The sequence below is a fragment of the Peromyscus maniculatus genome, chromosome 5 (assembly GCF_049852395.1).
Source record: "Peromyscus maniculatus bairdii isolate BWxNUB_F1_BW_parent chromosome 5, HU_Pman_BW_mat_3.1, whole genome shotgun sequence".
NCBI lineage: Eukaryota > Metazoa > Chordata > Mammalia > Rodentia > Cricetidae > Peromyscus > Peromyscus maniculatus.
The window spans coordinates 114716788-114741571 of NC_134856.1; the positions used below are offsets into that span (position 1 = coordinate 114716788).

A 24784-nucleotide genomic window follows, 5' to 3' on the forward strand; every position below is an offset into this window, starting at 1 on the left:
GGGGGATGGGGGGCGTCACAGGACAGGGAGACTTGGGAAGGGAAGCTGAAGTCCCGCGATCCCGCACTGACAGGCCGGAGTTGTGGGTGGGCTATTGCTCACAGGCCGCCAGAGGACAGTGTGAGGGCGGGGCGAGGGGCGGAGCCCAAGGGGGAAGCAGCCCTGGGTCCCAGTACGCAGCCGTGGTGCCTGCAGGCAAGCTTTAGGCGTTCAAGCCCAGGAATCTGGTGGTGTCACAGTGCGCAGTGTTCCCTGCTGAAGGCCAAGGTGAGAGTCAGTTCACTGCTTCTCCAGGGGCGTGCACGTCCTTCCTGCAAGCGACCTTGGGGATTGGGGGGAATGCAGAACGGAAGGGGCCCCTTCTGGGTTTTAGCTTGCGAATTAGACCGTGGACCCGTGTCCCGGAGGTTCCTCGCACCTTGAGCCTTTCTTAAAATATCAGCCCACGTTACCACATTAGGCCCAGGTCCTGCTTAATACAAACGGTTGCATTTTGTCAGCCCACTTGTTAGAGAGCAGCTGCGGGTCTCTGCATATTTATTACCAAAGGGTAAAAGTCAAAGAGGAGCCCAGAGCCGAGTTTCTACACCGGTGCCTTCCCTTACCCTGGTGCCTTCAAGCAACTGCGGAAGACTCTGCCTTCAAGGACTGGCTTCTGTAACTATTAATGTGAAATTATCGGTTTCAGTAACCTCTAATCTCTGGAAATCTCAGTCAGAGAGATACAGAAAACTGAACTTGTGTGAATCAGAGAAACCTCTAGTAGAGTGAAATACAGATGGGGGCGGGTAACCTAAGTGATCACAGAAAGCAGGCGGTCAATGATGTCGCTACAGGATGACATGTTAGCTGTTAGAATGACCAACATAGAGCCTGCCTGTATAGAAGAAAGAGGCACAGTAAATAATACAATGAAAAATCAAAATAGCTGCTGGGTGTTAAGAAAATTATACTTACCTCTAAATATCAGAGCTCATTTCATGTGACTTGTTAACAACCACAGCCTCCCACCAAAAACAAAACAGCAGCAGCAGAAACAAAACACCTGGGTAACTTGCAGTTTCCACCTAAGGAGAGCTAGTAACTCGTCTCTGCCTGAGGGTGAAGAGCCTGTGACAGGAGGACTTTGTCTGTTTCTTCCCATTTCTTTCTCTAGGAGAGTAGGGGAGTTGAGTAAGAGGAAATTCAACTCTGATGCCCACACCCGCCCTCCGTTTACTGTAAATGTGGAAACTGGGCTGACGGTATGCTAGGGGTGGAAACTGGGCTGATGGTACACTAGGGGTGGTGAGGTAAGGGGAGCTGCAGAGAGAGAACAGTGTGTCTGGGGCGCTGCAAAGTCTCAACTAAGGCGGCTCTGGTCCCTCACTTGGGGAATCTCAGGATGTATTTTGCTCATCTGCAGTGGCCTTGGGAACCTCTGAAAATGTGGATCAGGCCATGGGGCTCTCTGCCTAAGGTCTTCCTTAATCTTAGGATAAAATCTTCACCCTGCCCTGTTCACTTGGTTATTCCCCATCCAGCTCCCTGGCTGCATTCCCGACCACTCACTTCAAACAAACCACAGCCCAACTAAATAAGCTTTCTTGCCGTTTCTGGAACTCTCCAGGTCAGTTCTTACTGGGTCCTTACTTGATCCAGCCTGCCTTCCTGGACTTCTCTCTCGCTCCAGGGTTTTGCATGGCTGGCTCCATACCACCATTTGTTCTGCCTCTGTTCTGACACCCTTCTTGTAATGGAGCAGACAGAGGAAATGTGGACTTGCGGTGTCCATGTCATGTTTAGTGACTCTGAGGTAGGAGAAAGTCATCTGATTAGTGCTCTGCCAGAGATGAAGCTTTTGATCTGCTCTGTAAACATGCAGTGTGAACCCTGGGAGGAATTTGACCTCCTGTCTTAAGGACCATCCTTTCCACAAGGCATTATAAGGAGGGGGACCCTTAGCACCCTCAGCTCACAAGAATTTAACTTGCAAATAGGACTCATCAGAAAAGAAAATACTTGGCACTGACTTTCCAGGACATCGAGGTCAATTCTGACTTTGAAAAGGTCAGACTGTACCCTGGGGAAGATGTCATCCAGCATGGAACTTTCCACCCACTGACCCAGCATAACCCTTGGTACCTACCAAAAGCCCTCAGCACCTAGCATGCGACCACTATCACCAAACAAGGGTTTAAGACAGAGAAATCACCTCCATTTTCCTCAAGGCGGTCCTTGAATAAATAAATAAATCCATCCTCCCACCAGTCCTGTAGCATGTAATATGAGCATGGTAACACGGATTGGTTTTCTATTGAATGCGGCAAACACCTTTCATCCCAGTAAAGTATTTCTTCAGGGTATCACTGCAGCCATCATCACCAGCAATTTCCACTGGTAGAGGCTGATCTTGAACTCCTGATCCAGGATTACTAGCATATTCTACCATACCCCAAGCCCTGCTCAGATCCTACTTTTGATTCTTTTGAGTGGATAATCGGAAGTGAAACTAGAGGAGAACATAGTGATTTCCTGTTTAATTTTTAAGGAGCCTCTCAGTTGCCTTCCATAGAAGCTGCACCATTTTACACCTTACCAACACTGAAAGAGTCTCTCTACCTGCCACCAAGTCTTGCTATTCGATTTTAGCCATAATATTTCCCCCAATGACTACTATGCCTTTCCACATCCTTAAAGCTTGTTTATATAACTTTGGGGTAAAGTCTGGTCATGTCTTTACCCATTTCTGAGTTGGACTGTTTGGTTTTTCCCTTTTATCTGAGTGTTTTGTTTTTTCCTGTCAATATCAGGAAATATTGTATATTAGTTACTTTTCTGTCACTGTGACAAAACACCACAATCAAGGTGACTCAAAGAACGGAGTCTATTGTGGCCCATGGCTTCAGGCGATTAAGAGTCTAGGATGACAAGGGAACATGGCAGCAAGCAGCAGGCCTGATGACATCAGCAGGGACCTGACAGTTCACGTCTTCAATCACAAGCAGGATGCAAAGTGCATGAACCTAAGTGGGGCAAGGCGATCTAATCCCAAAGCCTGCCCCAGTGTTTACTCCTTCAGCAGGGCTGCACCCCCCTCCCCCAACCTCTCCAAACAGCATCACCAAATGCAAACCATTCAAACCAATGCATCCTCCCTCCAGAAAGTTGTTTTGGAGAGGGCCAGTGCCATTAGGGAGAACATTTTATCCAAAATCTTTTGCTGAAGAGGAGGGTGCTGAAGATTAAACTCCAGGCCTTGCACATGCTAAGCACATATCCTACCACTGATCTCCCAAGGTCCCCTAGAATCCTATTACATTATAGCCACCATTATGTGCCCTCTTTCTTACTTCTCTGGGCCACCCTGTAACTCTAGATGGAAGACTGAAGCACCTAACTGGCCTTATTTATAGTTGAGAAAAAGGCCCAGTAATGCACAGTGACACCACCCCCTTGACTTCCCCAGTACCCTTCATCTTATCAGCCTCACTAGCTAAAAGGGAAGTCTTGGGATGCAGGAAGGCTGGCTGAGGAGCCACCACTCAAATTTTTATCTGTGGTTCATTTCCCAGGAATTCTTCTATAGCTGCCTGCATGGAAAGTTCAAGTGCTTCCAGAAAACACAGAAAAGTGCTGGTTTGGCATTGTGTGTGGTTTATCCCAGAAGCCCACTTCTCCAGAGGCTGCCTCACCCTCTGAGAAGTCTGTGTTCAGAAGTGTTTGTGAAGCAGCCACTGGGAGGCCTACACTTGGTATCCTGACCTCAGCCCTATCTTCCATTCCTCCTCTGAGTTTATTTTCTCTTCCAGAGTGTTGCAGTCACCAAGAAGAGAGACAGTTCTGAAACTTTGGACTACTCTTCCAAATCAGAGAATCCATCCCCTCCAGCATGGCAGGTAATGACCTGTTATGGAGATGTAAGACATTTAGCCAGAAATTCTATCATTTGTTATTAAAAATCCTAAGCAACCTAGATGCATATATGAATCTTCTTGGTTTATGACATGGATCACTGCATGTAATTATTTTCTTTCATATTTTTACTTTTTCCATTTCAACCTCCTCCAGAAAAAGTGGGATGCACGGCTATCCTGTCATTGTCCAGAAACCATCCTTGGGACAAAAAGTTCCCTAAAAAGGGGAGCTGAGGAAATGGGCTTCTATTTTAGACCAAGGTTTGATTCCATCTTTACCTTTCCCCTCCTTCTGCAGTACTGGGGACCAAACTCAGCATCACATGCACCAGAAACACGTGTTCTATCACTGCGCCCACCTCCAGTGCCTCTGTGTGTGTTTATTATATACATGAACACATCAGAGACACATATGTAATTTTACAACTCATTATTTTTTACTCAGTAATATATAACATTGTAATTCTTTCACTTCAAACATATAGATTTACCTTATTGTACATGTTATGGTATAGATTTGGGTTTTTCCTTTGCTTTTACAATATTTGTTTGTTTGTACATGCCAGAAAAGCACTCTACTGAGCTATATTCTGTCCCTTTACCTGGCTTTGGATTTTTCACCTTTGGTACTACTGATTTGAGATGGGATCAGTCTTACAGGTGCCATCTTATAGTGTATTTAGCACTATTTCTGGGCTGTGCCCATTAGATGCCAGAAGCACCCCTTCCACTACCAGTTATGGCAGTTAGAAACATCCACACCTTTGACAGCGGTGCCCGTGACTGGTAATGCTGCCCCAATTGAGAAACAGTGATGTAGGTATTTCATTTATATCCATTCTCTTGGCAAGCCTTCAAAGTACAGTTCCTTTATAGCACTGTAGCATTAGAAAGTAAAGTAAAACCTAATAAGTAACCCAACACGTGGAATTCAACCTTTACACTCAGATGAATGCCCTGAAACTGTTTGCTTCAAACTAACATGTGTTTTCTATTCAGGGTCCTAGACTAAAAGTTCAAACCAAGAGTTTAACATCTTAGTGCCAGAGAGATTGCCAGTAAAGTGCTTGCCAAACACACATGAGACCTGAGTTCAGATTCCTAACACCCACACAAAAGCCAGGCACAGGAGCACTCATCTGTAACCCAGTATGCAGACAGAGGCATTCCTGGAGCTCTCTGTCCAGCCACTCTAGCCAAATCAGTTCAATGAGAGACTATCTCAAAAAGTAAGGTAGAAAGCCACTGAAGAAGACACCTGACACAGACCTCTGGCCTCTATAATGTAGGTGTACTTACATTGACATGCACCCGTACACACACAAGAGTTTTACTATGCATGCTCGTGTGTGTGTGTGTGTGTGTGTGTGTGTGTGTGTGTGTGTGTGTGTGTACGTGTACAAGCACACATGCATATGCAGGTGCACTTCCATGTGTGTGCACATGAGAAGGCCGAAGGTTGACTCTGGATATCTTCCTCACTCATTCTCCACCTGATTTTTAAAATTCTCTTATTATGTATATGAGTGTTTGCATGTATGTCTGTGTACCACATGCATGTCTTGCATCCAGAGGTCAGAAGAGGGCATTGGATCTTCTGCAACTACAGTTACAGATGATTGTGAACTGCCAGTGTAGGTGTTGAGATTTGAACCCAGGTCCTCTGGAAGAGCTCCTCTGAACCATTTCTTCAGGCCCCTCAACCTTATTTTTTAAATACAGGGTCTGTAATGGAATCTGCAGCACCGTGATTGACCTAGACTGGCTAGCCTCTGAGCTCCCAGTATTCTCTTATCTCTACCCACCCCCTACTAAGTAGTAGTGTTAGACATGTGCTGACACCCTTGGGTGGGTGCTAGGAACCAAATTCAGGTCCTTATGCTTATTTATGACAGAAACAGTGCCTTCATGGTCTGCTCTTAGAATCTTCTTATCTCAATGTCACCACCAAAAGAGGTTCCACATGGCTCTGTCTCCCTCAAGACACCAGGGTCTGCTTCATCCTACTTTATTTAAATGTTAGGTGTCCATGGACGTGGGGGAGGTGGAAGCAGAATACACCAGTCACAGGAGGTTAATTCCTTTTATTTTTTGTTTTGTTTTGTGTTACAGAGAAAGGCTAAAACTTGTCATAAAAGGTTATCCAAACTGAGCAGGCTTTTAAAAGATTTTAGTTGTATGTTTTCTAAGGAGACATGGTTTAGTTCATTGTATTTGTGAGTAAAGGTTGACTATCTCAATCCAAAGATACAATTTTGAGCACATGATTACCAGATCTCCAGAGTCAAAAAGATTGGGTTCACGAGCACTTACAGTTTTGAATTTTAAAGTTTGGGGTGTTTGACTTATAAAGTCTATACAAATTTTGCAAAGTCTGAAAAAGCCAAATTCCAAGTCATTTCTGGTCCCAAGCATTTAAAAAATAGTAGCTACTCAATTTGTATTAGTAAGCCCAAGTTACAGCACACTCTAATAGTACTAAAATATTATTTTATCACCCATTTAAATGGTTGCTGGTTCCTTTGTTCCAATGCAGTAATATACCTATCCATCACTTTCACCCTAGTCTTCACTGAGTTTTGACAAAAAGATGTGCTCTTCAAAGGAAACATCTCTTCCCCTGGTACAGGTAAGAAAGTGCTCATCATCTATGCACACCAAGAACCCAAGTCCTTAAATGGGTCCCTGAAGAAAGTGGCTGTTGAAGAACTGAGCAAGCAGGGATGTACAGTCACTGTGTCTGACTTGTATGCCATGAACTTTGAGCCGAGGGCCACAAGAAATGATATCACTGGTGAGTCTAGGCTTAAATCATATGTCTTAAAATTTTCTGTGTTTTATAATTTTTTTATTTTATATGCATTGGTATTTTGCCTGCATGTAGGTCTGTGTGAATGTGTCAGATATTGGAGTTACAGACAGTTGTGAGCTGCCATGTGGATGCTGGAAATTGAACTCAGGACTTCTGGAAGAGCAGTCAGTGCTCTTAACCACTGAGCCATCTCTCCAGCCCCCGTATTTTATAATTTTTTAAAATGTCAACAATATCTAACTGTTGTTCTGTGACCTCAAGTCTCAAGTCAAGAGTCCATGGTGCCAGTCTCTGTCATTCCTGTCCCCTAGCAACCCAATTCCTCTGCTCCCAACATAGCGAGGTTTCTTTTAAAAGAAAGATTATTCTATTTAATTATGTGTATGTCTATGTGAGGGTAGGTGCAGATGCATGTGGTTGTCTGTAGAGGCCAGAAGTGAGCATTGGATACCCTGGAGCTAGAGTTACAGGCAGTTGTGAGCCTCTGGACATTGGTGCTAAGATTTGAATCTGGGTCCTCTACAGAAGCAGTATGTGCTACCTCTCCAGCCCCATTTTCTGTATTTTCAGAGATATCTGTGCTATGCAAGCAAGTATGAGGGTTGCGTTAGTCAGCTTCTTCACCTCTCACAGAACACTTAACCAACTTGAGGAGAGATTTATCTGGGCTTGCAGTTCTAGGACAGTGGCTGGATCCACTTGGATCATTGCTGCAATGGCTTCTACGTACCTGGGAACCTGAGCACAATGAAACTAATTCTGGGGAAATAGCTTCCTAGGATTTGAACATTTTCAGTAAGATCAGGCAGTAGGCGAGCCTGCAGGGCATTGTCTTAATTAGTGATTGAGGGGGAGGGCCCAGCCTGTGTGGGTTGGGCCACTCCTGTGCTGGTGATCCTGGGTTCTATAAGAAAGCAAGCTGAGCCGGGAGGTGGTGGCGCACGCCTTTAATCCCAGCACTCGGGAGGCAGAGGCAGGCGGATCTCTGTGAGTTCGAGGCCAGCCTGGGCTACCAAGTGAGCTCCAGGAAAGGCGCAAAGCTACACAGAGAAACCCTGTCTCGAAAAAACCAAAAAGAAAAAGAAAAAGAAAGAAAGCTGAGCAAGCTATAAGGAGGAAGCCAGTGATCAGCACCCCTCCATGCATCAGCTCCTGGCTCCAGGTTCCTGCCCTGTTTGAGTTCCTGTCCTGATTTCCTCCAATGCTGAAGAGTGATGTGGAAGTATAAGCCAAATAAACCCTTTCCTCCCCAAGTTGCTTTGGTCATGGTGTTTCATCATAGCAGTAGTTATCCTAACTAAGGCAGAGTTTAGTACCAGGAGTGGGGTACTGCTGTGACAGACCTAACCATGTTGTTTGGGGGAAGATTGTGAAAGGGCTTTGGAACTTTGGGTGAGCAAAGCCATCGAGTAGTTGAAGTTTGGTGAGATGTTCTGTAGGAGCTTGGAAAAAAAGAATGTTAAGAGAAATGCAGACAATAGACCTGGGTTGTGAAGTTCCACAGGGAAGTTTGAGAGTTGCTAAAAGACTATTGGGGCCATTGCATATTTACTATTTTGAATTAAGATTCTGTAGTTTTGGTCAGCTGGGGCTGAAGACTCAGCCATGATTAACAAGAGACCAGTACCATTAAAGTGAAGCCTTTACTTCACTGGGTGTCTTAGTCACTGCTCTATTGCTGTGAAGAGACACCAAAGCAACTCTTATAAAAGAAAGCATTTAATTGAGGCCTTGCTTACAGTTTCAGAGGGTTAGTCCACCATCATCATGGCAGGGAACACGGTGGCATGCATGGGGGCAGTACCATGCCTGACCAAAACTACAGAAGGAACTGTAACAAGGGAACTGGGAACTGGGACAAGCTGGGGACTGAGAAATTGAATTCTTCCTTCCTAGGTGCCCTCTCTAATCCTGAAGTCTTCAGATATGGGATAGAGACCTATGAGGCCTACAAGAAGACAGCTTTGACCAGTGACATACTTGAGGAGCAGAGAAAGGTGCAAGAAGCTGATCTAGTGATATTTCAGGTTTGTTGTTTCCTCAGATTACTGAGTAGGTTCATCCTATGAACAAACACTTGAACATTACATTTGGAACTAGTGATTTTTTTTAGCACATGTACATGGTTACTAGAAATACCTTTCCTAGTTACAACCCTAGTTAGAATACTTTCCTACTTTGATAAAGAGATCCTTATAGTCAGTGTTAATCAAACCTCTGACTCCCTAAGTCAGTATGAATCAAGAATGTACGCATTGGCTCAGTAGTCCCAGAAGCATCTGAATCATGCCAGTCTTTCTGCTTTTATCCTCCCAAAGCCCCTGCCCCAGACATGCCAGCTAGCTGGGAACCAGCTTTTTTCTGCACAGTTTATCAAGGCAGTTTAGCCAACTCCTGCATTAAATGCCCACCACTAACAGGGCAACCTCTCACTAGTTACTACCTACACATTAATGCGCGCGCGCACGCGCGCACACACACACACACACACACACACACACACACACACACACACACACACACCACAGACTGGTGTATATATCCCAAGAAGGAGAAGCCACAACAGAAGGAACTAGCCCCACAGACTGACTTCCAGAAGTACTAACTCCATCTGACCACTCCTGCCAGCATTGGACAGGGTGCAGTTAACCTGGGCCTGTAATATGGACAGTCAGATAAGTGTGTGATTCTGAAGAGTTGCTGCACTGATGAAAATCCAAGTCAAACTCAACAGGAACTGGGGTTGAGTATATAAGGGCTCTGATCACCTGAGATCTCTGAGCAAGAACAGTCATGGTAGCACTTCTGGGGTGCTCTGCTCTCCCCAGATTTCCATCATTTGAGGACTTCACTGACTGCAAGTCTCTGTTTTAATTTGGGTTACTATTGCTGTGATAAAACACCATGACCAAAAGCCAAGTTGGGGAGGAAAGGGTTTATTTGACTTACACTTCCACATTCATAGGCCACCATGGAAGGAAGCCAGGACAGAAACTCAAATAGGGTGAGAATCTGGAGGCAGGACATGATGCACAGGCCACAGAGTGTTGCTTCCTGGCTTGTTCAGCCTGCTTCCTTACAGAACCCAGGACCACCAGCCCAGGGGTGGCACCACCCACAATGGCTGAACCCTCCCACATCAATCACTAGTTAAGAAAATGCTCTACAGGCTTGCCTGCAGCGTGATCTTATGGAGGCATTTTCTTAATTGGGCTCCCTCCTCTTGGATGACTTTAGTTTGTATCAGGCTAACATAAAACTATCCAGCACACATCCTCACTGTCTACTTTGTGGCTAGCATAAGGAACTGTCATCAGGAGACCGTCACTGGAATAGCAACTGGACCATGTTGTGCCCACTGAGCAGATCCTATAGGCTACCTTTGCCTGCTGGGTGCCCTGAAAGGAGAGGTCAGTGGGACTAAAGTATGAATCCTGAGACAGAGCATAGTTTACTTTCTTCCTCTTGTCTATCCCCAGTTCCCACTATACTGGTTCAGCGTTCCAGCAATCCTAAAAGGCTGGATGGATAGGGTGCTGTGCCAAGGGTTTGCCTTCGACATCCCAGGCTTTTATGACTCTGGTTTTCTCAAGGTATGTTCTCTGGGGATAAGAATTGCTACAGATCCTTCCAGTGGGAGGAAGGAGAGGAAGGGAAGGGGGAAGGGGTGGGGAGGGAATCTATCAACTTACATTTCTAGTTTGCATCTTTGTATTAGGAAAGTAAATATTCATTAAGCACTTAATGTATGCACAGCACACTCCATGGATGATAAGTGCATCCTTTTTTAAATTCACAGAGCTTTTTGATTATAGGGGATATGCATCTACACTAATTGTGGTGGTACTGTGTTCCCTGAAATATTGTGCACCCTAATAAACTTATCTGGGGTCAGAGACAAAACAGCCACAATGTTAAACATAGAGGTTAGGCAATGGTAGCATATGCCTTTAATCTTAGCATTCCAGAGGCAGAAATCCATCTGTTCAAGGATACAGCGAAGCATGGTGACTCATGCCTTTAATCCCAGGGAATGGTAGTAGAAAGTAGAAAGGTATATAAGGCATGAGGACCAGAAACTAGAAGCTTTTAGCTGGTTACAGTTTCAGGCTTTGGAGCAGCATTTCAGCTGAAATTCATTCTGGATGAGGACTCAGAGGCTTCCAGTCTGAGGAAACAGGGTCAGCTGAGGAAATGGCCAGGTGAGGTAGCTGTGGCTTGTTCTGCTTCTCTGACCTTCCAGCATTCACCCCAATAACTGGCCACAGGTTTGATTTTATTAATAAGACCCTCTAAGATTCCTTCTATAACTAATCTACACACAAGGAAAAGGAACTATGAGGCTAAGTACTGGGCAAGAGTGAAATGGGTAATGACATGGACAGTACCATTTTCAGCCCCAACCTCAGGGTACTGACTCTGTGACAGTGCTGTGAGATGTTCTGTATGGCAAATGTGTTAATAAATAAAACACTGATTGGCCAATAGCCAGATAGGAAGTATAGGTAGGACTAACAGAGAGAATTAAGGGAACAGAAGGGAAGGGAGAGACTGCCTGCAGCTGCTGCCAGGACAAGGAAGATGTAAGGTACCAGTAAGCCATGAGCCATGTGGCAAAGTATAGATTAATAGAAATGAGCTAAATATAAGAGTAAGAGCTCGACAATGATAGGCCTGAGCTAATGGCCAAGCAGTTTAAATAATATAAGCGTCTGAATGTTTATTTTATAAGTGGGCTCAGGGACTGCTGGGGCTTGGCGGGACCCGGAGGGAAAACTCTCCAGCTATAGTGACACTCTGGCTGATTTTACACTATTTTACACTTTTGGACTCCATATGCCCACCCTGGGTGGGGGGATAATCATACACCTCCTATATTTTAGGAGAGGGTGTGGAAAACCTGGTAGGTACCATGCATTGTATCTGTAAATGTCTTACTGAGAGGACTTTCTACTAAGCAAATGGCTTTACATTCTAAAAGCTTCAAGAATTAAATGTTAAATGTATATGAGGAAAATGAGTCAAGTAACCAAGATACTGACCTTCACTGCATGGTCATCCTGTGTGGGCTTCAATCACCTCCCATCAGCCCTGTGGTCAGTAGTTCAGTTCTCACGGGGTCTCTGAAACCTAGTTCCCTCCAGAAGTTTGATATTCACCTGTCCCTTTGCTGCCTGCTCTGTCCCCATCCCTGTTAGGGGATTAGCTGTCACCTTTAGATGGGGCTGTGGGACATGGGGAGATTACATTTGTCTACCCTGGAAGGAACCTGACTTCAGACTCCCTTCCGACCTTCTAATCTGTAGAGGTCCCAGGAGCACGGTTTCCTCTTCTGGCAGCCCCATGATGCATTTACTTTCTCCCTTGCCTGCAGGGTAAATTAGCCCTCCTTTCCTTAACCACGGGAGGTACGGCTGAGATGTACACAAGAGCTGGAGTCAGTGGAGATTTCCGGTACTTCCTATGGCCACTCCAGGTAAACGGGCCTTGTGAGCCTTCTCTGCTTTGCTGGCGCACTGGACACTCCCCCTCCCTACTGCACCTTATATACACATATGCCTTGTAAGCTTGACACTCCATTTGACTCGCAACTAGATAGAGAAAATATTATTTTATCCTTATTTTTTTAATTGGTAGCAGTTTAAAGACTGGCTAAAAGGAAAGACATACAACTTTTAATAACGCTTGACCCAAAGTTAAGCCAAACCTGGTTAGCCTACTGTATGCTTTCTGGGGATTGTGATAGCCTTGAGGTGGCACCAGGTGTGTGGGTACCAGTGATGAGCAACACCAAGGCCTGGAGAGCCCTCCCCAGACTTACAATGCTCTATGAAGCTAGCACCATCTTAGCCTTGGTGAGAGGTACTACAGACCCTGTGATCTGGATGGCTTCACTTGGGCCTCTGAACACCCTGGAAGATGAATGGCTAAAGAATAACCATCTACTGAGGAGAAAGGCAATGTCAGAGGGAGTTCCAACAGGCTAGGATGCCCATGTGTATGGAACTCCCCAGTGAGGGAAAGAGAACATGAGGCAGACTTCAGAGCAAAGACTCTTAGGAGACCTGGGAAGCAAAATGGATGTGCTCTTTCATATGGTGAGGAGGGATGCCTGTCTAGATGAAAGGAAGGCTTGTACTTAATAGCTCGAGTGATTGCTTTTGTGAATGTAGACATTATGGACAGAAGATGCAGGTATGAGTCTGTATGTACACAAAGCCTTGAGTTTGAGCTCCAGCTCCTTATAAGCTAGTTGTGAGAGTACATACCCATAATCACCACTTGGGAGGTGGAGGCAGGAGGATCAGAAGTTCAAAGTCATCCTTAGCTACACAAGTTTGAGGTCCACCTGAAATATAGGAGTCCTTGTCTCAAAATAATAAATAAAAATTAGGAACTGTCCCTTTTCTTTCTAGGTTCTCAGGAACTGTCCCTTTTCTTTCTAGGTTCTCATTTCTTACTCCCCATTTCTATTGAGATGTTGGCATTTTTATTTCATTATTTATTTATTTTGGTTTTTTCAAGATAGGGTTTCTCTGTGTAGCTTTGGAGCCTATCCTGGAACTCACTTTGTAGACGGGGTGGGGTGGGGTGGGGGTGGGGTGGTGTCAAACTCACAGAGATCTGCCTGCCCTGCCTCTCGAGTGCTGGGATTAAAGGCATGTGCCACCACTGCCCAGCAAGATGTTGGCGTTTTTTAACTCATTTGTTAGCTCTCTCTCTCCTCTCTCTCTCCCCCTCTCTTTCTCTCTCTGTTAGTGAAATTATTCTATTATATCTTTTCAAAAAACAGTAAGAGTTTCCTTTATATAGATAGTATATAATTAAGTTCACTCCTTGCCTTGTTTGCTCTCCTGTGTGGTGTGTGTGTGTGTGTGTGTGTGTGTGTGTGTGTGTGTGTGTGTGTGTGTGTGTGTGTGTATGCACTTGCCCATGCATACATGTGTGAATGCTACAGGTCAATGTCAAGTTTCTTCCTTGATCACTTTCCACCTTATTTTTTGAGATCACATCTCCCACTGATCCTGGTACTTGCTGATTTGGCTGGACTGGATGGCCAGGGAGCCCTGGGATCTGCCTATATTTGCCCCCCCCCATATACTGGGGTTACAGACCCAGCTTTTTTATGATTAGAGTTCAGAACTCAGGGCCTTATCCTTGCACAGCAAACATTTGACCATCTGAGCTGTCTCCCTAGCCCACTGTTACCATTTTAAATTTAATAATCTAAAAGTTCCTTTTGTATTTATGAAGGCTATTGGTTTCCCCTCTCTCTTTTTCACCCAGTCCATTTGCTGAATTCTCCTACTGATGATAATTAATGTTTTAAATTTTTTATTTAATTTTTAAAAATTACATTATTTATTGAGGCAGAGGAGAGCAGGGGCTCCATGCCACAGTATCCACATGGAGATTAGAGAATGACTTTCAGGAGTTGGTTCTCTCCATGGGGGTCCTGAGGATCAAACTTAGGTCATCAGGCTTGGCAGTCTATGCCCTTAGCCACTGACACATCTTACCAGCCCCATAAATTATTTTTGAAAAAGATTTGTTTTTATGTGTTTGAGTGTTCTGCTTGCATGCATGTTATATATCACATGTGTGCAATGCCCACAGAGGGCAGAAGAGAGTATTTGAGTCTCTGGGACTGGAGTTACAGACAGCTGTGAATTGCCATGTAGGTGCTGGTAACCAAACTCTGACTACCAGCAAGAGCATCAAGTGCTCTTAACTGCTGAACTATTTCTCCAGCCCCCAACAGTGGATTTTTAAGAGCTGATTTCCAATAAATAAAATCATGTCGTCTAGCAGAAAGTAATATAACAACATGTATGTAGGCTTTTTGTCCTCTAACTCCACCTGACAGGGAATGCTTGGATGAGGGTGTAAGTTTTGAAGAGCATAGTGCAGAAGACCAAGTGTGCTGTTTCTAGGGAGAAACTAGGCTCTTTTTGAAAGATGACTACAATTAGTGGGTTAGTGTTGCTCCATGAAGGGCAGTTACCCTGTGAGCTTCCTTCTCTGAAGGCTACCCATTCTCATACATGTCACTGACTAAGCTTAAATCTTGTTTTAGAAACATGTACTTTACCTAATTTATAACAACATATAGTAGAAGAAAGGTAAACAATATAAAAAATTTAAAGTCCACTTAATCTACACCACCAGAAAGAATTATTTGTAATTTATTTCCTAATGGCCTAGATAGATCCTTACATAAAAAGTGTTTACTAGTTTATTATTGTTGTACATAAATGGTATACAAGAAATACTTTTTAAAATTTGTTTTGATTAATAATAATGGTCAACAACTTTCTATAGCAGTACATCATAGCTAAAGTAACTTCTCTGTACATAGCATTCAATGTAGCAGAATTTGCCAAATCCATCAAAACTGTAATGTTTAGTGATGGACTCATTAGCCAAGTTCTTCTGCTTATGAAGCACTCTATCCTGCAGCTATCCAGAAATGGGTTGTAAATTTGTAGCATTTGTTTTATAATTTTTTGAAGTATTCCTCATGTCATTTCCCCTTCTTACTAATTTAACTGTGTGCACATAGCATGTGGTTATGACCAGTTCTTTCCTTTCTGACTTCAGCATGGCATATTACACTTCTGTGGATTTAAGGTCCTTGCCCCACAGATCAGTTTTGGTATTGACGTTTCATCAGAAGAAGAAAGAAAAGTGATGGTGGCATCATGGGCCCAGCGGCTGAAGAGCATCTGGAAGGAAGAGCCTATCCACTGCACACCCCCTTGGTACTTCCAAGAGTAACATTTTGTGCTCTGAGCACATCTAACAAGCAGCACACTGAGAGACCTAAAGTATGTGCAGAGAGAAGGTGGTGCTGTACCCAGAGATGTGGTTAACAGTGCCCACCAATGAGTGTCTTCAGTTTCATGCACCTAGATCAGATATTTCAATAATCAGCTTGGTGTGCTGTATTAGTTCTGCCTGGTTGTTAATTACTCATTTTTCATTTCTTTAATGTCTCTCTAAAATCTCTCTTGCTACTCTCAACCTTCATAGTATAGTTTCCTGAACATGGAGGTGGATTTGTTTGTTGTTTCATTTTATTTAACCCATTGTAACTAATGTTTTAGTACTGAATTTGAATTTACTTCTGACTTTCTTTTTCTTTTGATTTGGGGGTTATTATGATGTTTTAATTGAATAGCAGTCTAAGATTTTTTTATTATTAAGTAAGTACACTGAGGATTTTTTTTTAATCATTTGATAGTATTCTACCACTGTTCACAGTGTTACATGATTAACACTGAATAATGACTCTGAAAAAATAGGCACAGATATATGGAGATATCTCTACTGAAGACAAGGCTGTTGCTAGCACCCAGGGCCTTTGTGAATTGCTGGACCCCAGAGTATTAGGAAGTAGGAATTCTTCTGCCCTGGTCCCACAGCTCCCCATTTCCAGTACTGGATGAGAGGACAAGAATTCTGAATAGAGGGAACCTTGCTGTCATCCCAGGTTTCAGAAATCACTACACCTTGGGAGTTGATAACCTCAGCTTGGCCTCACATATCTAAGGACATTATTAATTCTGCCTCCCAAGCAGAAACACTAGCAGTTCCAGAGCTGAGACCTTACTCACATCTAATCAGCTATGTCACCTTGCTTAAATCCTTCATCACCAGGGCAGTGGGAATTACTGCTCTACAAACAAAAGGAAATGGCCACACCATTCCTTTAGGAGCACAGGGCCTTTGTGGGTTTGTAAAATCCTTGTCTGGTGGTAGCCATTGGCTGTGTCAGAGCAACAGCAGTTGGCAATTGAAGTTAAGGTGTCAGCTCACAAGAAAAAAAAAAAACTCTGATGGGTATATCTCATTCAAGCAAGGCTTACAAGAATACAGACTTCAGAATGTCTTTTGTTTATGCTGTGCCTTCACACTGTTGCTGCTACATACTTTTCTCTGGTATCTGATATAATGTATATGTATGTGGGGGGTCCCCCACTACCTGCATTGTAGTGTGTTTATCTCATTAATACATCCCGATTTTCTGGGCATTTTTATCTGTGGGTTATTTAGAAGGTGACGCCTCCTTAAGCTGTATTGTGCATTTGATATCAATAATGTTAGCTTATACAGAGTTTTAATGAATACAAAGAAATGCTACACAAGTAAAGGACTATAAATTTTCCCTAAGAGCTATTTTAGATCACAGTTCAGGTTGACAAAGAAAAATAGCTGAATTTCCTCAGCTGCCAAGATAGCTGTACACTATTAGCCGATATAAAGCTTTAAAGTAGCTTTGGATTAGACCAGGTACCTTGCTAATGGTTTTTAAGATAAACTATTCCCAGGAAAAGCAGTCCAGTTTACAAGGACATAAGAGCTAGCTGTCTGATTTGCTGAACCAAGGTTAAAGGTGCAGAGCAATGTAATTGCTGTGTCAGTCTCTCTTGCTAGGTCTGGCTGATAACCTAGGACAGTGATTAACTCTGTTCTATTAACTGAGTTCCTAACCTCAGTTTTATAATATGGGTATGTAACCTGAAGACTCAAAGTTCAGCCAACTAACTGTTTTTATGTTGGGTCCTGAAATTGCACAGGTGACAGGGAGCAATTAACTGAGGTCTAGAAATGAAAACAGCTTTTGTTCAGACATACTGCAGGAGAAGATTTTCCAACTGGCCAGGGCTACAGACAATAATCTGACCTCATAGCCCCAAGGAAGAGTTGAAAGTTTCCTTTTTTATGGGTCTAAAGTTTGACACAGGACAGAAAAATATATTTTAAGATTTAAAACGCTTTTTGTGTCACTATGCCTTGGAGAGTGTGGAATAAGTTTATATTAAAAGATTTAAGGTAATCCTAAATCAGAACCAGAGCATTTATGACATATTTCTCTCAATGTAAACACTCAGAGTTTGAGAAAGCCCTGCATTTTACAACTGTTAATCACAAAATATTAGTTTAAAATGTTTATTACACTCAGAAGTATAGGATGTAGTATACAATTTCCTTATTTTTCTTAGACTCCTCAGTAGTTTAGTTTTATAACTCCTTTAAAATCCTTTATAAGACTATACCTCTCTATAACAAGAAACCCACGGAGTGTGTTTAAAGGGCAAAGCAATTTATTAAGGAGAAAAACTCACTGTACAGAACAGAATAGTCTCGAATTCTGGAACGCTGTTCCAGTCATCTGAGTCAGTCCCATATCCAAAACCACAAGGTAGAGAAGAGAGAACATATGTGCATCTCAGGTCTTAAGGGTCCCCAAAAGGCCACGCCCCAGGGGCATGGACTTCAAGGTCACAGGCAGGTAGAGCAGTTACCTGCTGCATCTCTAGGAGCAGTGCTTCAAGGTCATAGAAAAAACAGTTATGCACTACACCTCTCTAGATAGGTAACAATGGTTCTTTCTTTGCAGCTGCGTGTTACAGCTCACCAATCAGGGAGTTGACTGAAAAATAATGTTACTTCCTTGCTCTTCGACAAGTTATTTAGATTTATTGCTTGTGAGTTGTCAGGATGACTGGTTTTTTTTTTAATCATTTATTTAAGAAATGGAATGTGACCTTCAAATGTAACTCCTATATTGCCTGAAAGATTCTGTTGGGTATGTATAACTGTGAAGATCAAAGGGATTCAGATTCAACACGAGAGAATAAAGAGAAAAACAACCAGAATAGGTGTGAGTGTGTTGTTTTTCCTAACCCCCTGAGAAAAAGTCTTAGCTTTGCTGTGCTGTGGACTTCCCCTTTGAGTCCTGTCTGTAGCTTGGAAACTGGTTCTTCGTGGGCTGTAGTACTTGGCTCTGTGGAGTTCTGTTCTCTGAGCAATTCTGAATCGAGTTGGGTAACAAGGAAGCATTGCTCAATGCAAGAAAGTAGGAGGGGTTCTGGGGGAAATCCTAACAGCTCCAAGGAACAGAGATGCTGGCACAAGTCTCAAGGTGGAGAAAACAAGCCCCCCACCCTCTCAAAAAAAAATGTCAAACTGCAGGGATCAGGAATAAGGTTGTTTGTGAGCAATTCAGTGATGGAGGCGAAATGGGATCCTTAGAGAAACCCATCTTGTACCACGAGGCCTTCCCAATGATGAGTCTACCAGACCAACAGCTTTGCCCTTTAAAGTGTTATTCCACCTGGATTATACTAGTACTGAGCTCCCTTGCTGGGACAATAGTAATTGGCCTAGCACCACTAAGAGCTATCTAGCAAAAAAAATCAAGGGCTTTTCTATGGCTGGTTCTCTGACCAGGCATTCCAATCACAGACAGAGATCTTAAGGAAATACAGAGAAAATGAAATTATTTGGGAAACTAACAGCTGTTTGGGTTTTGTTGTTGTTTTGTTAGCAATACTAGTTATAATGGTGAGGGAAAGTATCTAAAATACATATGTATATATAATGGATGTTTAATATGCCAGGAACTGCTAACCTTTTCAGTAGTGTGGTAGCTCATTGAATCTTTGTAGTAGCTTTATGAGCAAGTACAGTTAGTTGTCTCACTTTATAGGCACAGAAGATGAATCAGAGTTAGATTAAGACTCTTGCTCCAGGGTCACAGCTCTAGAGGTGCATGTAGGATTTGAACCTAGACATGGCCCTCCACTGAGCTGGTATGTGGTACTGTGGATACTCAGCTCATCTCACATATCTCCCTGGTCATTCTGGTGGCAACACTGATTTCCCTTTGGGTATTTTGTCCTTATGCTGAGCTATGTTATTTTCACAGTGGTGGCCTTGTACCCACTTGTGGCATCAGACAGACCTGACCAATATGTGTTCTGTGGCCCAGAAATAACCCAAGCCAGCAAGGAAATTAAATTCAGGGACTGAACAGACATACTGAGAAATAAAGCCTTTTCTTGATGTAGAACCTGGAGTTGTGGCACTATAAGTCAGAAACCATACATAGAAAGAGTCAGCCTACAACCAAAGCCATGCTGAAGGAAAGATTGCCCAAGCTATAGAGAGATAACTTCTGGTGGCATCTGTTGAAACATGGACCTATGCATGTCTGCAAGAATTAGTCGTCAGCCTTCCAGTTATGTGAGAGAATAGACTGCCATTGGGGCTTGAATGGTCTGGGTTAGATTTGTATCAATTACAATGGAAGCAAATCTGAGTAATTCAACAAATATGATTATATTAAAAACCAGTAAAATTTAAAGCCATGCAATTTATCAAAACCTTTTTCTCTCCAGAGGGGTTCAGTATATAGCAGCATCTAATAAGCAAAAGGAGAAAGGGATTAAATATCTGTCACTGGGCAAACTGGTGGGGGTAGGAGACACTTAATACATCATTCAGTCCCAACATGACTAAGTGGCCTTAAGCACAGCAGCCAGTCCTTGGTGGTATCAGTTTTCCCATCTGCAGTGTAAAGGGGTCTAGCCTTCCATTATTACACCACCTAACAAGCAAGAAGCCAGTGTGTCCCCAGTCCTGGCATCAGTAACTGTGATAGTTAGCTGAATTGGATTAAAAATGTTTATGAGATTAGTGGAATAGCTCTCTGGTGTGTCTGAGAGCATTTCCAATGACAGATGGATCAGGAGGCTTTCACCTAACCAAGAGACTAATCCCTTGATAGATTTATAAGACTTCTTTATTGGGAGATATTGAAAGATGGGAGGTAGGGCCTAGCAGGACACAAGCATGTCCATGGGGGGTGTGCCCTGGCCCCTTCATAAATTCCCTTTTCTTCCTGTCTGAGGTGATATGACTTGCTCTCAATGGGCTGAAACTGTAAGCTAAAGTAAACTTTCTACCTTTAATTTTCTTTCTTAGGTATTTTGGTCACAGCAGTGAAAAGCCAATAGAGTAATTTCTTTCTTGAGCCTCAAAAACAACTTGAAATCCTTGCCTGGGATCCCAAAGTCCTAGGGTGCTGACCTGGGAGGGTGTGTCCACTGCTACATCTAATTTTTATTAGCCCTAGCCATTTCTTTTTCTTTAAGGTGGAACTGACATGCTAAAATGCAATGCATCTGGCCATTTGGTTGATTAAAAACCTACTGGGTTAAACCCTAATAAGCTTCAGATTGTATGTTACAAATCAGATCAAAAACCACCACACTGGGTGTCTGGCTGAGGTTAAACCTTGCTAAGACTAATTTCTCACTCTTTAGTAGACAAGTTATTCCAAAATGCTCTCCTACAGTAGCAAAACTTCTATCAGATAAACCATTATGAACAAACATCTAAACACATTACTAAAATGAGAAAGTGAAGAAATAACTAAGTATATCCCCAAGCTTACACCCCAACAGTAAAACTAGTGACTTTCATCCGAATGATAGGCATGTACAGCACCTTGGGCTGCTGTGGTCTCATGCTTTCACCAACAAAAGTGGACAAATGGTGCCAAACTACACCACAGGTATATGTGATGTGAGCAGCTAATCATCCTTATATAAGGGGTTGGTGACACCTTTATAATCCCAGAACTTGGGTGTAGATATAGGAGAACCACTGTTCATTCCAAGCCTTACTTAGTAGGTTCGAACCAGCCTGGTTTTATTAGGGAGATCTTATCTCAAAAAAAGGAAAACATATGCACACACAAACACATATACACAAACAAAAACCAAGAGAGACCATTTATAAAGGGCCTCTCCTTGTGAAAAGGTAGAAAACTCTGTTTTTAAAAGCAGACAGGCTATCTCTGCCTTAGTTCTGGATGAGAAAAAAACAAAAATCTGTCCTATACCATAGAATCTTGGATTGAACCTATGGCACCCATATCTACAAAGTCAGAAGAAATCTAAAGGAAGTGGCCTCAAATGAAGCAATGAGACCAATTTTTGATATAGGAAATAGGAAACAAAGAGTATAAATTGTTCCTGAAGGAAAACGTCATTCCATAACTATGGCATTTTCCAGAGCTAAGATGAGCTTCATACAAACATTCCAAAATCAAACACACAAGGAAGTAAAACATTATCTTTGACTAAACACAAAACATCAAACAATCTTTAATCAGCCAAGAGTTTCATATAGTAGCATTATAAAACATTACACAAAATAACCATGTGTAAAGTGTCTACAGACATTCAAAAGTCTGTAATTTGAGTAAATTTCAGAATAATACAACTTTTACAGTTGAAATACGTAAAAGTTGAAATTCAACACTGTGGCTAGGTTAGCTAGTAGGCACACAGATAAGAGAATTAATGAGCTAAAAGATCTGCACAGTGGCTAGAAAGAGGACTTAGCCGTAAAGGGTTTACTGTGAAAGCATGGGAACCTGAGTATGATCCCCAGTAACCACCCAAAAGAGCTAGGTATGTGCTTGTAACCCCAGTGCTAGAGGGTGAAGACAACAGATCCCAGGCTTGACTAGCCAGCCAGTCTAACCCAAGTGTCATGCTCCATCCAAGTTCAGTGACAGAACTTATCTCAAAAAATAAATGACTGAGGAAGACATCTCAACATCAACCTTTGGATTCCACCGAAGCAAGTGTAATCCCCACCCCACTCCTGCCCAGAGATCTGGCCAAGTAAGGAAATGAATGAAAACAATGGATTCAGAAGCATGGTGAATTGAGCAAAAAAGACCTGATATATTTCCTAATTAAATGGAGTTCTAGAATGAGAAAGAGGCAGGAGGTGAGAATTCTTGGGTTTTATATAAAGACATTAATTTTATCGATGATATTACTTGGTTGTCAGATTTAATAAGTGCCATATGTCTCAAGAAACACAAATTCAAAACTACTATTGGACAGTTTCACTGTCCAACACAAAGGAAAAATTAAAAGGGCTGCAAAAGTAGTAACCCGATCTAGACCTTAAGAGAAAAATAAACACATTTCACAAATTAAAAAATATATAATTTCAATGAATAAACATTAAAAAAGAAATTTCTTGAAATTATGTGTCTTTTTAGAAGGACAATAATACAAGAAAAGAAAAAAGGCTGAAATGTAGTGGACATGGGGAGCAAGGACAGTGGGGAAGGTGTTGACTCTAAGCAAATGATGACTATGAAATAATAACATGGTCCAATTCACAGTGTGGCAGCTGGAGAGGAGAAAGAGCTTGTTTCAGCTTATGGTTTCAGAGAGAGGAAAAGATCTATAAGGCGGTAAGGCATGGCATGCCTGGAGGAGATGGCTAACTGCACACACATGCAGGAAGCAGAGAAAGCAAGCAGAAAGTGGGGTAAGACTGCAGACCCGCATAGCCCTCCCCAGAGATGTACTTCCTGCAACAAGTTTGCACCTACTAAAGATTCCATAACGGCCCTAACAGAACCACCAACTAGGGAACAAGGTTTCAAATACATGAGCCCATAGGGACATTGCACATCCAAACCACCACACCCATCAAAATCCAGTAAGTGAACTATCATTAAGACAATGGAGTGTGACTTTTTTTCTTCTTTTTAGTTTATTCAACACAAAACACTCTCCAGCTTCACTGAGGTGGCAGACCATGACCAAATCTGCCTCGAAACTGGAATTCATTTGCTGAACCAGCCCCAGCCTCAGCTTTCTTGTCAGCCCCAGAAGGTACAGCACTCCTTCTGTAGGTGTCTCTCTGCCTCCTCTCCTGTGAATCTTGTAGGTTGCTCACCCTCTAGAGTCTAGAGAACCCAGCAGTTCTCAACCTGTGGGTCGTGGTTCCTTTAGCAAACCTCTATCTACAAAAATGTAGATATATAATTTACAATTCATAACAGTAACAAAATTACACTTATAAAGTAGCAATGAATATAATTTTACGGCCAGGGGTCACTACAACATGAAGAATTGTATTAAAGGGTTCCAGCATTAGGAAGGTTACGAACCACTGCTCTAGACCTTTGGGCCAAGACCTGCCAATCTAGGGCTGCTGCAGCACACAGGGTGGCAGGCACCATCTCCTGAGGTAGATGGAGGTAATCTCAGAGATACTGGATACCCTTGTTTGTAAGGTGCCAAGAGAAATGTCTCTAGGCAAACTGCTCCTTCACGTAGTCTCAAGACTTGAAAGACTACATGGCCTTCATTACATGAAGGTTGGTACATTGACTGCCAGTGAGGGGTGTTTGGTCATATGGACATCTTGGCAACCATCACTCCTTACTTAAAAAGGAGTTCATAGATGGCAATCTGGTTCTTAGGTATCAACATCACAGTAGCTTCAGGGTCTGAGATAGAGGCTGGAAAGGTGAAGTATGACTCTTACGAGAAGCCCATACCACTGGAAGCAAGAACAACTACACAGAAATATGTGATAGAGAGGTGGGAAAAATAGAAAAACGCAATGACCCATGCATGATGGAGAGAGGCGGAACTGGACATGTAATGGTGGTGACAGGCGTGAGAGAGGGCTAAGATCTTCTTGCTGTCATTGCCCAGAAGGGTTGGCTGGATGGTGTACAACAGCCTGGAGCTTAAGCAGATGCATACTCAGCCCCGAACCTGCTGCCTGGCCATGGGATCTCCCTGGCCCTGGGTAACAACAGAGGTCCGAGATGAGGAAAGGTTCACTTTCTGGATTGGACCTCCTTGAAGGACCACCGTGGCCCACCATGCCATGGAAGGCAATGTTAGTGTCAGTGGTCCATGCTGCTGACCCAGGTCATGATGAAACCTGAGACCCATGTGGACACATGCAGTCTGTGCCACTGCCTGATGCCTTAGTGTCCTCAGGCTTTGCTAACTCAGGGCACTAGGCTGATTTGAGTGACATGTGTAACTATCTGAGGCCATGTCAAGGCTCGTAGCTCATGCAGCCACTGAGGGCTATGAATAAGTCAGTGGTCCTAACAAAGCCAAGGGCCATGTTGATGTCTATGGCCCATGTTACCAACAAAGCTCATGTGGATGCCCATGGTCTAAATTGCTGCCTGAAGCCATGGTAATGTACCTGTGTAAAGAAGACCTGGTCCCACCCATCATGGGATAGCTGGCCCCACCTCTCAGTAGCACACCAGCACTCACACATGTATATGTACATATATATATATATATATATATATATATATATATATGCCAAATAAATAAATAAAATAAACCCTAGCTCTGCTTCATACTGGCTAGTCCTGAAATTATATTTTTGTGTCAAAGCCACAAATCCTAGTTTGGCCTGAGCTGAGATCCCT

The 24784-nt window shown here is 43.0% G+C and overlaps 2 protein-coding genes and 1 pseudogene across 10 annotated transcripts in view; 1 reads left to right on the forward strand and 2 right to left on the reverse strand.

Moving 5' to 3' along the window:
* LOC102908962 (serpin B6) overlaps positions 1–24784 on the reverse strand; it is a 97245-nt gene that overhangs the window by 45183 nt on the left and 27278 nt on the right. The gene's annotated exons all lie outside the window — the stretch shown is intronic.
* Positions 112–18371, forward strand: Nqo2 (N-ribosyldihydronicotinamide:quinone dehydrogenase 2). 3 transcript variants are annotated; one of them, XM_076573143.1, is made up of 7 exons: positions 112–267; positions 3792–3878; positions 6433–6690; positions 8605–8735; positions 10188–10301; positions 12083–12184; positions 15310–18371. In XM_076573143.1, exons 3-7 carry the CDS (start codon positions 6651–6653, stop codon positions 15484–15486), a joined length of 564 nt encoding a protein of 187 aa, XP_076429258.1. In that variant the 5' UTR covers positions 112–267; positions 3792–3878; positions 6433–6650; the 3' UTR covers positions 15487–18371. The 3 variants fall into 3 exon arrangements, with proteins under 3 accessions (XP_076429258.1, XP_042134260.1, XP_006983570.1); XM_042278326.2 differs by having other exon boundaries at positions 6463–6690; XM_006983508.4 differs by having other exon boundaries at positions 6526–6690.
* On the reverse strand, positions 15841–24590 carry LOC143273453 (small ribosomal subunit protein eS10 pseudogene; annotated as a pseudogene). Its single transcript, XR_013051549.1, has one exon. The product of XR_013051549.1 is annotated as a small ribosomal subunit protein eS10 pseudogene (transcript).

What these genes read in the sequence shown, in the direction of transcription:
- Nqo2 (XM_006983508.4), top strand. An exon ending in ATGACTCTGGTTTTCTCAAG is followed by an intron (nt 10,302 to 12,082) that starts GTATGTTCTCTG and finishes CCTTGCCTGCAG; the next exon opens with GGTAAATTAGCCCTCCTTTC. An exon ending in ACTTCCTATGGCCACTCCAG is followed by an intron (nt 12,185 to 15,309) that starts GTAAACGGGCCT and finishes TTCTGACTTCAG; the next exon opens with CATGGCATATTACACTTCTG.